Raw genomic sequence first — 14,517 nt, 5'->3', positions numbered from 1 at the left:
GCTAGGAATGATAAAGAAGGGGATCACGAACAGATCAGAGAAGGTTATCATGCCGCTGTATTGGGCCATGGTGCGCCCTCACCTGGAGTACTGAGTCCAGCAATGGTTGCCGTACATGAAGAAGGTCACGGTACTACTCGAGAGGGTCCAGAGAAGAGCGACTAAGATGGTTAAGGGGCTGGAGGAGTTGCCGTATAGCGAAAGATTAGAGATACTGGGCCTCTTCTCCCTTGAGCAGAGGAGATTGAGAGGGGACATGATCGAAACATTTAAGGTACTGAAGGGAATAGACTTAGTAGATAAGGACAGGTTGTTTACCCTCTCCAAGGTAGGGAGAACGAGAGGGCACTCACTAAAATTGAAAGGGGATAGATTCCGTACAAACGTAAGGAAGTTCTTTTTCACCCAGAGAGTGGTAGAAAACTGGAGACAGTCATAGGGGAAAACACGCTCCAGAGATTCAAGCAAAAGTTAGACAAGTTCCTGCTGAACCGGAACGTACGCAGGTAGTGCTATTTTCAGGGCGCTGGTCTTTGACCAGAGGGCCGCCGCGTGAGCGAACTGCTGGGCACGATGGACCACTGGTCTGACCCAGCAGCGGCAATTCTTATGTTCTTATGTAAAGGGGGCTAATGATAGAGAAAAAAAGTTAGTCTCAAAAGAGAAGATGATTGTCACTGTAAAGCTGTTGTCCTTCTTGTGCATCATCAAGAATGCTTAAGACAATCACTTTATCCAGTCCTGCATAGTTCGAGCATTCACTGATTTCTAATGTAAAGCCAGTTCACATCTAGCAGCTAAAAAAGCAGTTGAACAGACAGCGTTTTTTGACCCTCTGGCCACTTATGGGAATCATATCCCAACAGACACAGTTCAGGCATTAGGATCAAAGATTAGATAGATTGTAGCTTTCCTTCAATCATTGACCAATACTATCTAATCACCGCACATGTCCATCACATATGATGATAAGATCCGTGTGATCCAAACTCCCTAAAGCAAAGATCAGAAAACTTGTCATTAATCTTCTCGTATGTAATTCTACCTGGGTCATATAAGATCAAAGCTCAAACTTATGACCTTTTAAGTTTAAATATCAAGTATTAACCTTTTAGAAATGGTTTGTGAAAGCCATAGGATTTCAATATCATTATAATTTTGTCTCCTTAGTCTTAAAGATCCCCTTCTCCAAACAGTAGCACAATTATATATAATGAAAATAATCTTTTTTTTTTTTTTTTTACTAGGGCCAGTGTTTGAATTTATCTCCTTGTTCAGACACCTTGTTCGACATAAGATAGCTTATTGGACCAAAAGGGAAAGTTCATCCCATACCCTACAGATTTTTAGAGGCCTTTCTCCACTCACTCAGTACTTGACAAGTGTATGGGTTACTTATTCCCCTAATGTAGGGTCTCAGTGATCCAGATCAGGCCTATTCTTATAGAGAATGTGGGGTTGCTTAAAAACTTTCTATAGACGTATTAGGTTTATCCTCCTCTAAAGCCCTCTATGCCCACTTATGTCTTAAATGAGTTGCATCATAATACACTTGGAGATCCAGAACCCCTTCCCCCCTTAGACTGATGTTTCATCAAAATACTTATGGCATTCTAGGACTGAGAACATTCCTAATTAAAATTGTTAATTAATTTCTGCCAGCTTTGTAAGGTACTGTATTAAGAGGAATGTGTAGGGGTAGCTAAATGCCATCAAACAAGTACCTCTGCTTAAGAGGGTGAGAGGGTTCTACTCAAAGTATTTCCTCATATCAAAAAAGACTGGAGGTTTCCGTCCAATCCTGGACCTCCACGCTCTCAATAAATACTTGTTGAAAAATAAATTTTGAATGATCTCTCTGGGAACATTGTTACTACTGTTAGAAAAGAATGACTGGCTCTGCTCTCTACATTACATTACATTACAGATTTCTATTCCGCCATTACCTTTCAGTTCAAAGTGGATTATAAAAAGAGTTATGGAAGAAGAGTTACAAAGTTAGATCAGAGATCGTTTACAAGAGAGGGATAAGAAGGATCAGGGGTTGGGGAGGGGATGGTAAGGAAGGGTATTCATGATATTAAGCTTTATTAAGGGATTTCTTGAAGAGTATAGTTTTTATTTCCTTTCTGAACATCTTGCAGTCTGGAGTTGTTATCAATAGGTTGGAGATTTGGTTATCTATTTTAGCTGCTTGAGTGGCTAGTAGGCCGTCGTATAGTTTTTTCCGTTTTACTTCTTTGATTGGGGTGTGTGTTTTTCTATGCCTGGTAGAGGTAGTTTGGATGAGGCAGTCGTTTAGGTAGATTGGGCTGTCTCCATTTATAGTTTTAAATAGTATACAGTAGAATTTAAATTGTATTCTTTCCTGGATTGGAAGCCAATGTGAGTTGATGAATGCCTCAGTAATGTAGTCATGTTTCTTCAATGAGTAGATGAGTCTCAGAGCTGTATTCTGAATTGTCTGTAATTGTTTAATCATTCCCATCCTCCCAGCCCACATGAAATATCTTCGCTTTTGAGTAGGGACACACCTCTTCCAGTACTACCATTTGGACTAGCATCAGTACCCAGAGTTTTCATGAAATGCTTAGTGGTAGTTTCAGTCCTACGCTCATGCAGCTTCCATGTAGCTTACACAGACAACCTGGTGATCAAAGCCTCATTGTCTCAACAAGCTTGTCAGATCATAAATTCAACAGTATGTCTCTTGGAACTTCTCACATTTGCAAACAATTATGACAAATCCCACACAACCTACTCAGATTCTAGAGTTCATAGGAGCACTTCTAGACACAACTCAAGCTTGTGCCTTTTTACCTCAACAAAGGCTCAACACTCTATTACAGGTCTACCAGAAAGTATTCAGCTTCCAACACATCACTGTACGCCAAATGATGTGTCTTCTAGGCCACATGGCATCCACTGTTCATGTAACTATTTTTCCATCTACATCTCAAGGAACCTCAGTGGACTCTCTAAATGCAATGGTCTCAGTTCATTGGAACACTATCCCAAAAGATACAAGTAATCTCCGACCTTCGTCAGTCCCTTCAATGATGACTTTTATTGCCCAATCTCTCCAGAGGCCTTCTGTTCCATACTCTACCACATCAAAAGATACTAACCATGGATGCTTCCATGCTTGACTGGGGAGCTCATCTAGACAGCCTTCATATGCAAGGCAGCTTGGCTCCTCATAAGAAAACTCTCCACATCAATCTCCTTGAGCTCCGAGCAATCCAAAATGCTCTAAACACATTCCAGGATCACCTCCTCAATCAATTGGTACTCATTCAAACAGACAATCAGGTAGTTTTGTACTATGTCAACAAACAAAGTGGCATGTGGTCTCACCCACTTTGCCAAGAAGCAATCCAAATCTGGTCCAGGGCAATTCCTTACAACATAATTTGCAAGGCAGTTTATCTCACAGGAAAACAGAATGTATTAGCAGACAAATTGAGCAGATTTCTGCAACCTCACGAGTGGTCACTCAACTCAACAGTTTTACGTCATATATATGAGGAACTCCACAAATGGATCTCTTTGTGTCCTCCCATAATCACAAACCTCCAGTCTTCTATTCCAGAATCTACATTCCCAATCATCTGGAATTGGATGCTTTTCTCCTCGACTGGCAAGGCAAATTCCTTTATGCTTTCCCTCCAGTTCCTCTGCTTGGGAAAACTCTACTCAGACTTCACCAAGAGCAGGATACTATGATATTCATACCATCTTGGTGGCTGCGACAACCATGGTTCCCTCTTCTCCTGCAGTACAGTGTCAGAGAACTCATCACCCTTCAAATCTTTCCAACGGATTTGTACTCTGTCCTAATCTATATTCAATAGCCCCCTACAGCATAGTAGATGTTTCCACACTCTCTGCACCAGTATCAGCCATCATTGAAGCTTCTAGAAAAACTTCTACACAATGCTGTTTTAACTTTATGTGGACTCGCTTCACAGTCTGGTATGATCTCAACTTGTTAGATCCAATCAAGTGTCCTCTCCTATCAGTTCTGGACCATCTTCTATATCATTCCAAATCTGGTCTCAAAACTACTTCAGTCAGAGTTCATCTCAATGCTAGTTCAGCTTTTCATTCACTTCTCATCAAAAAGCCATTATCTGTACTTCCCTTAGTTTCCAGATTTATGAAAGGCTTTTTTCATATAAAATCACCAATCAAGCCTCCTCCAGTTGCTTGGGATCTTAATGTTATCCTTTCCTCTCTGATGAAAACCACTGTTTGAACCACTTTTAGCATCATCTTTCAAGTTTCTAACTTTGAAAGTAGTATTTCTCCTCTGTATCACGTCAGCACACCGAGTCAGTGAGCTTCATATGCTTATGGCAGATCCACCTTATATAACATTCTAGCATGACAGGATGGTTCTTCGCACACATCCCAAGTTCCTCCCAAAAGTTGTCTCAGAATTTCATCTGAATCAATCCATAGTTCTTCCTGTCTTCTTTCCAAGACCACATTCGCATCCTGGTAAAACAGCACTCCATACATTGGACTGTAAACATACTCTTGCATATTATTTGGATCACACTAAATGTCATAGAACATCCATGCAACTGTTCCTTTCATTTGATCCAAACAGTCTCGGAGCTTCTGTCACCAAGAAAACCATCTCACTGGTAGACTGTATTTCCTTGTGCTATGCTTAGACTGGGTTGATGCTAGATGGTCATGTTACTGTGCATAAAATTCGAGCAATGGCAACTTCAGTAGCTCACTTACATCCCATTCCCATTGAGGACATCTGTAAAGCAGCCACCTGGTCCTCAGTTCATATATTCACATCCCACTACTGTTTGGAGAATCATTCCAGATGGCATAGTTGGTTTGGCCAAGCAGTTCTACAGAATTTTTTTCTCTAAATGCTAACTTCCCTCCAGCCCTTTTGATTTCATCAGGATCATAAGTATGACCCTGGTAGCTAGGGACTCCCATATGTGAGAATATACCGCCTGCTTGTCCTAGAATAAAGTGGGAAGGCGCCAGTGCATGCATGGTATGGTCAATCTTGGGACTTGCAAAAAGTTTAAAGTGACAGTTCACTTTAACACTGACCTTATTGGGTTCTGTGGATGATGTCACCCACATGTGAGAATATAAGCCTGCAGTCCTCGGATAATACCTGTTACAGGTAAGTAACTGTGCTTTTTGTATTTTCAGTATATACAAAAAGAAAATAATTCACATAGCTAGAGAGAAATGAAGCTACAAATCAAAAACAGCACAAAGAAATCATAAAGTCAATACTGTCTTAAATGACTATGGTCTATACATTCTAGACCTAATTATCACCAGGAATATTTTCTCTCTTCATCTAATATGAAAAATTCTAACTCAGGATCATGAAAAACATATTTCTTATTATTATAAGTAATCATACATTAACATGGAAACGAAGAAAAAGGATGTTCTGAGAGACAACACATAAGATTTATAACCTAAAAACGGTTTCCTAATTAACCCCCTCCTTTACAAAGCCGTGTTAGCGTTTTTAGCGCCTGCCGGTGCTAAAAACGCTAATGTGGCTTTGAAAAGGAGAGGGTAATTGTGTTGTCCTGGAGACATACGGAAAAACATGGATCATTTAGCCACAAAAATAATTTTATTTTGAAATCTCTGCCATTGAGTCTCCCATCTCTACCTGTAGGTCCTTCCTGAGATCAATTCTTCCTCAATCATACAGCAACCTCCAACCGCACCCCCACTCTATATTAATCCAACTCTTTCTTACCTTCTCCCATACATTTAACCCTCAAGCTCATCTCCAGGCTCCCTCTTCCCTCCCTCCTATCTCTTTTCTTACCTTGTTCCCTTGCATGATCATAGATGACAGCTGAACAATTGCTGCTTCCTGACATCATTGCTCTTTATGAGTTTAATATATGTGGTGTTCAAACTCCAACATGGCTCAGTCAGTCTTGATATCTCAGGAAAACATTGTGGAAAATCATACATCACACAGCTCAGACTCAACAAGAGTTGTACTGTGCCGAAAAGCAACAAACTATTCCAGAGTCTACATTGGCAGCAAACAAGGGAGCCAACGGACTACCCATCAAACAAATCAAAACTCCATTAATGTTCAAACATATCTTTTTTTTTTTCTCTCATCTAAAGTGTGGAAGGAAAATGCCTCAGAGTCATCATCAATGTTATTGACTCAGGGGTTCATAATCCAAAAAAAATAAGCCTGATCGTCCAAGTACCCATAACCAAAGCTGGTTTGTAGACGTATCTAAAACCAGCTTAGGCCTTTCCCCTGCCACTAAACGCACAGAGAGAAAAGAGTCGTGTTTAGAGGAGGGGAAAGGGCGGGTGGTGGGCGGGCGGTGGGCCGACCTACACCTAGGCGTGCAGCAGGTATAACCAAAACCTTAGGCAGGTTGCCTAGTCGGCACTTATACCTTTTTGACTTAGACGAAGTCAAAACAGGTCTAAGTGCCGAAAAAGGGGCCGCTGAGCTGATGGCCGCTGGCGCAATCAGTTCAGCGGCCCGGCAACCTACCCACCCAACTACCGCAATCATCATGGCAGGAGAGATGCCTCATTTCCCCTACCGCGATGCAATCACCCCTCTACCCGAACTGCTGCGACCCGCGGCAGGAGAGATGCCCAATCTCAAATGCTGCGGGTTGTGGAAGTTCGGGTAGAGGAGTAATTGCATCGCAGCAGGGGAGATAGCCAATCTCTCCTGCCGGGATACATCACCCCCCCCCCAACAATATCGGGGCAAGAGGGAGCCCAAGGAACCGATGACATCGGGGCAGGAGGGAGCCCAAGCCCTCCTGCCCTGCCAGCTGCGGCACCCCGCGACAACATTGGGCCAGGAGAGAGCCCAAGCTCTCCAGGCCCCAGCGATCCGCGACCCCCCCTCCCCACGATTACGTTCGGGGCAGGAGGGAGCCCAAGCCCTCCTGCCCTGCGGGCCCCCCCTCCGATTACGATCAAGCCAGGAAGGAGCCCAAGCCCTCCTGACCTCTCACCCCCCACCCCCCTACACGATCGGGCAGGAGGGAGCCCAACCCCTCCTGCCTAGGCGGACCCCCCTATCCCCCACCCCCCACTACAATATGGGCAGGAGGGATTCTAGGTCCTCCTGCCCTCGACACAACCCCCCTCCCTCCAATGTCCACCCCCCTGAACTCCCAATCGGCCCCCCTGCCGACCCACGACCCCCCCACCCCCACCCCCCTTCCCCGTACCTCAAATCGTTGGCCGGACAGACGGGTGCCAAGCCCGCCCGTCCGGCAGGCCAACCGGCTCCAGAATGGGGCCGGATTGGCCCAGGTGGCTGAAACCCCGCCCTCAGGTGGGGCCTGAGGTGCCTGGGCCAATCAGAATAGGTCCAGGAACCTAAGGCTCTTCCTGTGGGCAGGGCCTTAAGCACAGATACCAGTTACAGACTCCAGCTTTTAGGCGAAGGACTGGCTCCTCCTTCACCTAAAAGCCCTTGTGTTGGACGTTTGGGGCTTAGGTGTTTTTTTGGTTCATTATGGGGTATAAGTGTAGATGTCGTTTGGGTACAAATGTAGATGTAGTGCTGGTCTGGGCGTTTAAACAGCTGAATGTAGAGGCAGGCCATTATCAAAACAAGGACTTGTTTTGGTTATGGACACTTTCCCTGCTTCTGCTTTCAACATTTAAGGCCTTAGGCCAAAAAGGGACTTAGATGGTTTTTTTGATTATGCCCCTCTCAATGACTTAAGAAGCAGTATGTCATCGACTGAAAAAAATTTTCTATGCAAAACTTTAAATTCAATTCAAAATATGTTAGAATATTAATAGAGGTTTTTAGTGTGAGAAAAAAAAAAGACTGGAACCCTACATTTGAATATTAATGCCTTTTTGATTTGTTTGATGCACAGTAACTGACACTCCACACCACTATTATATATGTTTTGATACAATTGTATATTGTATTTTGAGAGTTTTTTGTCCAACATAAGACCCTCAAAGGGCCCAGTGGGAATGGGTTAGGAAAAGGCAATTTTGCTTCATGCATTATTGATGCATTTAAATAATTCACAAATTAGGTTTGTAGCAATCTTTTTTTTTTTTTACAACAAAGTGGATGCCAAATAGCAGAGTTTATGGGCTCCTTTTACGAAGGCGCGGTAGCAGTTTAATGCGCGTAATACTGCGTGCTAAACCGCTGGCCGCGCTAGCCGCTACAGCCTCCTCTTGAGCAGGCAGTAGTTTTAAGGCCAACGTGGGGGTTAGCGCATGATGAAAAGTCGTGCTCGTTAAATCCGCTAGCGTGGCTTCATAAAAGGAGCTCTAAATTTACCTTCATGCAAAATGTTACTATGCAAACATAGGTAATGAGCCAATCTGATTGATTTTTCAGGTCATGGCTTATTGTGCACAAAGTTTGCCCTACACAAAAGCTAAGGGACCCTTTTACTAAAGTTTAGTGTGCACCTATAAGCTACATGGCATTTAGCTCTTGCTAATGTCCATTTGCACGTGTTTAGCTTTAGTAAAATGGCTCTTAAAGTAGCTGCAAACACATGCCAAATAGTGCGCACTGGCTTTTCTTTGCATGCATTGGTGCTTTTCTAAAGCACTAACATTGCTTAGTACATCTACTTCAAGGTACAAGATTCAACAAGCTGAGACACAGATTTCAGGGCAGAGAGCTCATGATCCAGTGCACAGTGAGACCCCAACCACAAAATGATGACATAATCGCATGTTACCTTGGACACAAGGCTTGCTCTGTAGGCAGCCAACTGCTTCAGGTATTCCTTTTTGGCTGCCTCAGTTTTCTTTTTGTACACCTACGAAATAACAAAAAAAGTCTTAAGTAGATGAAGATATACAGCCTTCTATAGTAACAAAACTTCATGCTTGGATAATCTATCACGCCTTATGTTATGAGGGGCCGTTGAAAAGTTCTCAGTCCAACCAACAAAGTTGGGGCAGCCCAGTGATTTACCACTTTTTTCATTCTGTTGGAAAAATACAGAACGAAAAAAGTAGAAAATCACTGGATTAAATGTACAGAACTTTCCAGCTGCCCCTCATTATTATTCAGGGTCACTTATGCAATCCATGGTGGTGCTGAAAACAATTTGGGCATTATGCAAATTTGAGAAAGGGTTAGAGGTAAGGCAGAGGGTAAGCCTAAAGTTAGATATAGAGAAGGGAGGTTTAGCAGCTCTATGTATATCTTATACTGTATATGCAAGTTTGGTCTCAGAAACAGCAGACCAAATGTATGTATAAGCTTGATGTTCATTAACGCCAGCATTTACAATATACCGTATTCAGCAATGTTATTTGAATGGATAGGTGCATGAATGCAACAGAACAGTCAATCAGAAAGATCCAATATGGTGGAGAAAAAAAAGCAGATCAGACGAGAAGGTTCTTTCAAAAAATATTTAATAATAAGCTACACTTAAAATAGATAAGGGATACTGTTGTTGTTGCTGCTACACAGAAGCTTGGAAAAATCTACCACTTAGTTGACATCTCATTCACATATGATGAGAGATTGGTAACCTCTGCTGATGTCTCCTTAAGGTTAAATTTTTTTTAAAAAAACCAAACAACTATTTTGAAGACATTTGATTTCTGTCCTGATAACATTTTTATAAAATAAGCATAAAAAGGCTCATTTCTGGACATTTCACATAGGCACACTATTATAAAGACCAGAAATATGAATCTCTGTATACAGAAGTATAACCCCTAGTGATAGTACCAAAGACTACCACAAGGGGTAATTGAGCCCTTTTGGATTTGGGAACAAGCATGGAGGGTTGCTGTCACCTGGGAAAACTCAATTATTGATGCTGACCTGTGAGTAAGCCCCAAAAAGAGGGGATGGGGTAGGAACAGGGTGCAGCTCTGGCTGGGGCAGGGTGTTAAGGTCCCAGGGGCAGAGTTTGGAGAAGGGGTGGACTGGTTATTTTAGCACCCTGATGTTGAATAGAAGGTCAAAGCTGCATTGACAGAAGGGTGCAGCTGTGCCACTAGAATGCTGGGAATATGTTGGGGTGCCTGATCGGGGTGGGATGGGGATCTGGTCTGCATCAGGAGAGCATGGGTATACCTTTGGGGTGCTTGAAATAAGTCGGGGTGTGTGTGTGTGTGTGTGTGATGTGAGTGCATGATTGGGAGTCTGTGTCAAGAGATGAGGCCTGATTGAGACAATATTGGCCTTCATCAAGGGTGCAGGTGCTTGATAAGAAGGGGCCCCCTGACAGCTAGCACATGGTGGGCGATCTGTGTGCTAGCTGTCACAGTTGGCCACTATTCTGCCCGCCCCTGTCTTGCCCAGACCACACCCACTTCCAAAACAGGCAGCTAACACTGAATTTTTAATGCAAATACTCCTATTTTAGTTCAGTTGACAGTATTGTGTGCCTGTGCTACTGTCTACAGTGCTGAGAACCCCATGTTAGATGCTTCATAAAGCGTTTCAAGATGTATGTGGCACTGTACAGCCTATCAGAACAGTGTCTCACAAACTTTTTTTTTAGCTCTGGCACACTAAATGGAGCAAATGTTTTCCGCAGCACATTATAATTGAAATTATAAAATTGCAAAACCAACCAAAAAATTAACATTTGAGTTATTTATTTAAAATTCTTTAAGCTATGTATAGGTAAGTGTGGCACAGTGGTTGAAGCGACAGCCTCAGTACCCTGGGATTGTGGATTCAAACCCCGCGCTGCTCCTTGTGACCCTGGGCAAGTCACTTAATCCTCCATAGCCCCAGGTATGTTAGATAGATTGTGAGCCCACCGGGACAGATAGGGAAAATGCTTGATTGTAAAACCGCTTAGATAACCTTGATAGGCGATATATAAAATCCTAATAAAACTTGAAACTAAAGTAGATTGAACAGAATTGCTAATCCATGCGATGGATGTGCTTGTTTTTTAATGTAAATTAACTCAAAAGGTGGCTCAATAGTTGACAAGCAAACACGCATTTCATCATCCACCATCTGCAGTCGTTCTCTTTTTTTCAATTTAATTTCTGTCAGAGCTGAAAATCTAAGTTCGCAAAGATAGGATGATCCAAAGCCTTGGTTGCTTTGTTGTTCAAGTTAGGATAAATACTGCATAAAATATAAAAATAGTTGCCATTAGTTTTCAAGGACCAATCACGCCAAAGAATGATACTTGTCTGGGCAGTTCTATTCTTACGCACACAGATGCTCATAACATTCACAGACTCTTGCATACATGATGTACATGTCATCTATTCTAGTGTATACTTATAAAGGGAATTTTTTAAAATAAAATAAAATTCTGGAATCTCTCATGGCACACCCAGAATGTCTTCGGGGCACACCACTGTGCCTTTTCACACAGTTTGAGAGACACTGGATTAGAGATTCCCTGCTCCATGGAGCTTAAAAATACTGAAATGTGATATTAACCCATGAATAAATACACATGGCTGTTATTTTGTGAAATTGATCTACAGGATACAGATGAGCTCATGAATTATTTACATTCCACTGCTAAATTTCATGAGAAATTATTTGATCCCAGGAGATCCTCTATTCCCTAGTAGACTAATATCCTGCCTTCCCCTTAGCAACTTCCAGATTCTTCTCCAAATCCTGGTTTAGGGTTCAAAATATATATATATATATATAAAAATATTTAGGTGCTTATCATCAAAATGACCACCTGCTACCCACAGCTTCTTCCTTTCTAAAATAAGGATCCTCCAGAGGCCCTTCCCCCTATAAGCCCCTACTTACCCCCCATGTGAATATTCCATAGGGGCAGACGTGATCTCCCCTTGCTCTTCCCTGCAGTGGCCGTCTTGGAAACCAAATACTCCGGACTTCTGGCAGTATACTCCTGAGATGTAGTTATTTGTTTGGCAAAAACAGGCCCACAAGCCTTTTTTTGTATGCCTGGCTGTGCCAAGCTGCGCATTAATGAGCTGCTTTGCATGTATTTGTACTACAGCAGCTCATTAATGTTGAATTTACATAAACTGAATGTTTACTATAAAGAAGGCCCCTTGCGTGAAATCTTGTCCAAAAGGGGGTTTTGTGTGTTAAACTCCAGAAAAATGCTTTTTATTTTTTTTTTGTCTTTTGGATTATTTAGTTCACAAAGAACCTTTTGCAAAAAAACAAAACAACACCCCACAACTTTGCACTTTAATAATACATAGAGCTGAATGAGGACAGACAGACATAGGGAGCAAAGCAATATGGTTTCTGAAGTGTGGCCAAGATATTAGACCAGCATTATTTCTCTCTGTCTTTTCTTCTTCTTCCCTTTTACCCATTAACAGATGGCTAAGTTGCAGTGGGATCTGTAAAAGAATCCATAATAGAGAACTTTTATTAGAGGACAAGGCCTAAAATAAATAACCTACTTTTCAGTACAACACAGAGCGCTTGAAAGAGACAAAACCTACAACTGAAGAATGTCAGAAGGTTTGTATAAAAGGGAGAGATTTTGGAAACCATTTCTTAAAGAGAGAGAGAAAAGAAAATTCCAGTTTTGCTTGTTTGAACTTGCTGACTGACTCATAGAAGCAGAAGGCTTTACTGCTATAGAAATTCCTCGCAGGAAAGAGGAGGGCCTTCACTTGAAAAGGTTTGTCTCATAGAAGTCACAAAGAGGAAAGCCTTTTTTCTGTATAAACCTTTTGAAGAGAGAGGTTGTTTGGATTTATCCTAACCTGCTAGGGGAAAAATGTGTCTCTGGAAAACAGGTGTCAGGCCAGTGAAATCAGAGCAGCTCTGCTCTTTATAGAACTGAAAGAAGTGAAAACCATTTGAGACTATTATATTTTTATCTCTTTTTGTTTTTTTGCCCTACGGCAGTTAGTGTGGCAGTCAAGGATTGGTGAGAACTAGAGTCATTCTATATTTTGTGTGTTATTTTGTCTGCCATGTAGAAAATCTACCATTTACAGTGGTGCCTCACACAACGAACTTAATTCGTTCCAGGAGCAAGTTTGTTATGCGAAAAGTTCGTTATGTGAAACGCGTTTTGTATATGAAAACTATTGAAATGTTTTCAAAGATCTCCTGTAAATCAGAAGAAGTCTCCTTATCTTAAAGAAGTCTCCTTCTAACTGTATACTTAGAATAGTGATCTATCTCACACCTGGGAAAAGCAATAAGATTCATGATGCCTCCTTGGCAGGACAGAGAGTGAAAAGCAAAGAAGAGAAAATGTGCCCAAAGAATAGTCTGCCTTCCTTAGCAGTAATATCCACATCTCAATGTGGATTCAGGAGGGTGAATCAAAAAAATTTGTTTATAACCAATCCACAGTTTTAGGCAAAACTTCAACAACAGCAAAAGCAATTATTTCAGTCAGTTATTGAAGAAATACCTGCAACATTTTAGACATGAGAGGTCAAACTAAAGTTTCTTTTTTATGGTGAGGATACAAACATTTTTTTCTCTGATCTTCCCAATGTATGGAAGAGCACCACCTAACTACGTAGCTACCATTCCAGTTGGTAGAAGAACATCAGACAACATACAGTGCAACTAGGACTGCCTACTCTTATCAAATAAGCAAATCCATACTGGAGTAGATGGTATCATGCTTGAGGCTCTGGAGAAAATTCTTGAAGATTCCAAGAGATTCTTTGTTTTCATAGTTTCAAACACTTGTATCTTCTATAATAAGACCCTAAGCGCGCATGCGCACTTACGATGGCGTGATCCCTGCCTCCGTGATGTGTGCCTCTGTGGCCGTGTTCTATTTGTGGTGCGTGCGGCGGCTTGCGGTGCATGCAGCGGTTTGAGCGGCGGTGGTGATAAGTGGTGGTGAGAGCAACGGAAGGAGGGTTCACCACCAAGAGCAAAGGCAGGAGGGTATCCTTCGGCCTCGACAATGCAGACAGGTGTGCGGGTGCTGCAAGGCGTCTGGCTGCCACTGCTGCACAGGGAAGTGGAGGAGGAGAGGAAAAGGGAGCTATTTGGGGGGAGAGGAGTGCTGGGGGGCAGGCAGCAATTTTGATTTGCTCTGGGGTGGGGGAGACAGAAGGGGGCCACGGAAAGACAAGCAGGCATGGCGCAACAGAGAGATACAGGCAGGCAGGGGGCCAGGGAGAGAGACAGAGAGACAGAAAGAAAGAATGACAAACAGACAGGGGGCCAGAGAGACATACAACCAGCCAGCGACCAAAGAGAGAGACAAAGAAAAAAAGACAGACAGACAGACAGTGGCCAAGGAGAGAGAGAGAGAGAGAAAGAAAGAAAGACAGACAGACAGGGGGCCAGGGAGAGACACAGACAGAAAGAATGACAGACAGACAAGGGGCCAGAGAGACAGACAGAAAGATAGACAGTGGCCAAAGAGAGAGAGACGAAGAAAAAAAGACAGAGTCCAAGAAGAGAGTGAGAAAGAAAGAAAGACAGACAAGGGGCCAGGGAGAGACACAGACAGAAAGAAAGACAGACAGACAGCAGCCAAGGAGAGAGACAGAAAGAAAGACAGACAGACAGACAGAAAGCGGCCGAGGAGAGAGAGATTC

At 42.6% G+C, this 14,517-nt stretch overlaps 1 protein-coding gene across 7 annotated transcripts in view; it reads right to left on the bottom strand.

The window, feature by feature from the left end:
• The window catches only part of TOX (thymocyte selection associated high mobility group box), a 650,413-nt gene that overhangs the window by 46,955 nt on the left and 588,941 nt on the right, over positions 1-14,517 (bottom strand). For all 7 annotated transcript variants that reach the window (XM_033933702.1, XM_033933701.1, XM_033933696.1 and 4 more), the window contains one exon: positions 8,733-8,813. In XM_033933702.1, the coding sequence (XP_033789593.1) occupies positions 8,733-8,813 (81 nt within the window). The remainder of the gene's footprint in view (positions 1-8,732; positions 8,814-14,517) is intronic.

This window comes from Geotrypetes seraphini, chromosome 2, assembly GCF_902459505.1.
Source record: "Geotrypetes seraphini chromosome 2, aGeoSer1.1, whole genome shotgun sequence".
NCBI classification, from domain to species: domain Eukaryota; kingdom Metazoa; phylum Chordata; class Amphibia; order Gymnophiona; family Dermophiidae; genus Geotrypetes; species Geotrypetes seraphini.
The sequence above is the reverse complement of the archived record's forward strand: the minus strand, read 5'-3'. Positions and strand labels throughout refer to the sequence as shown.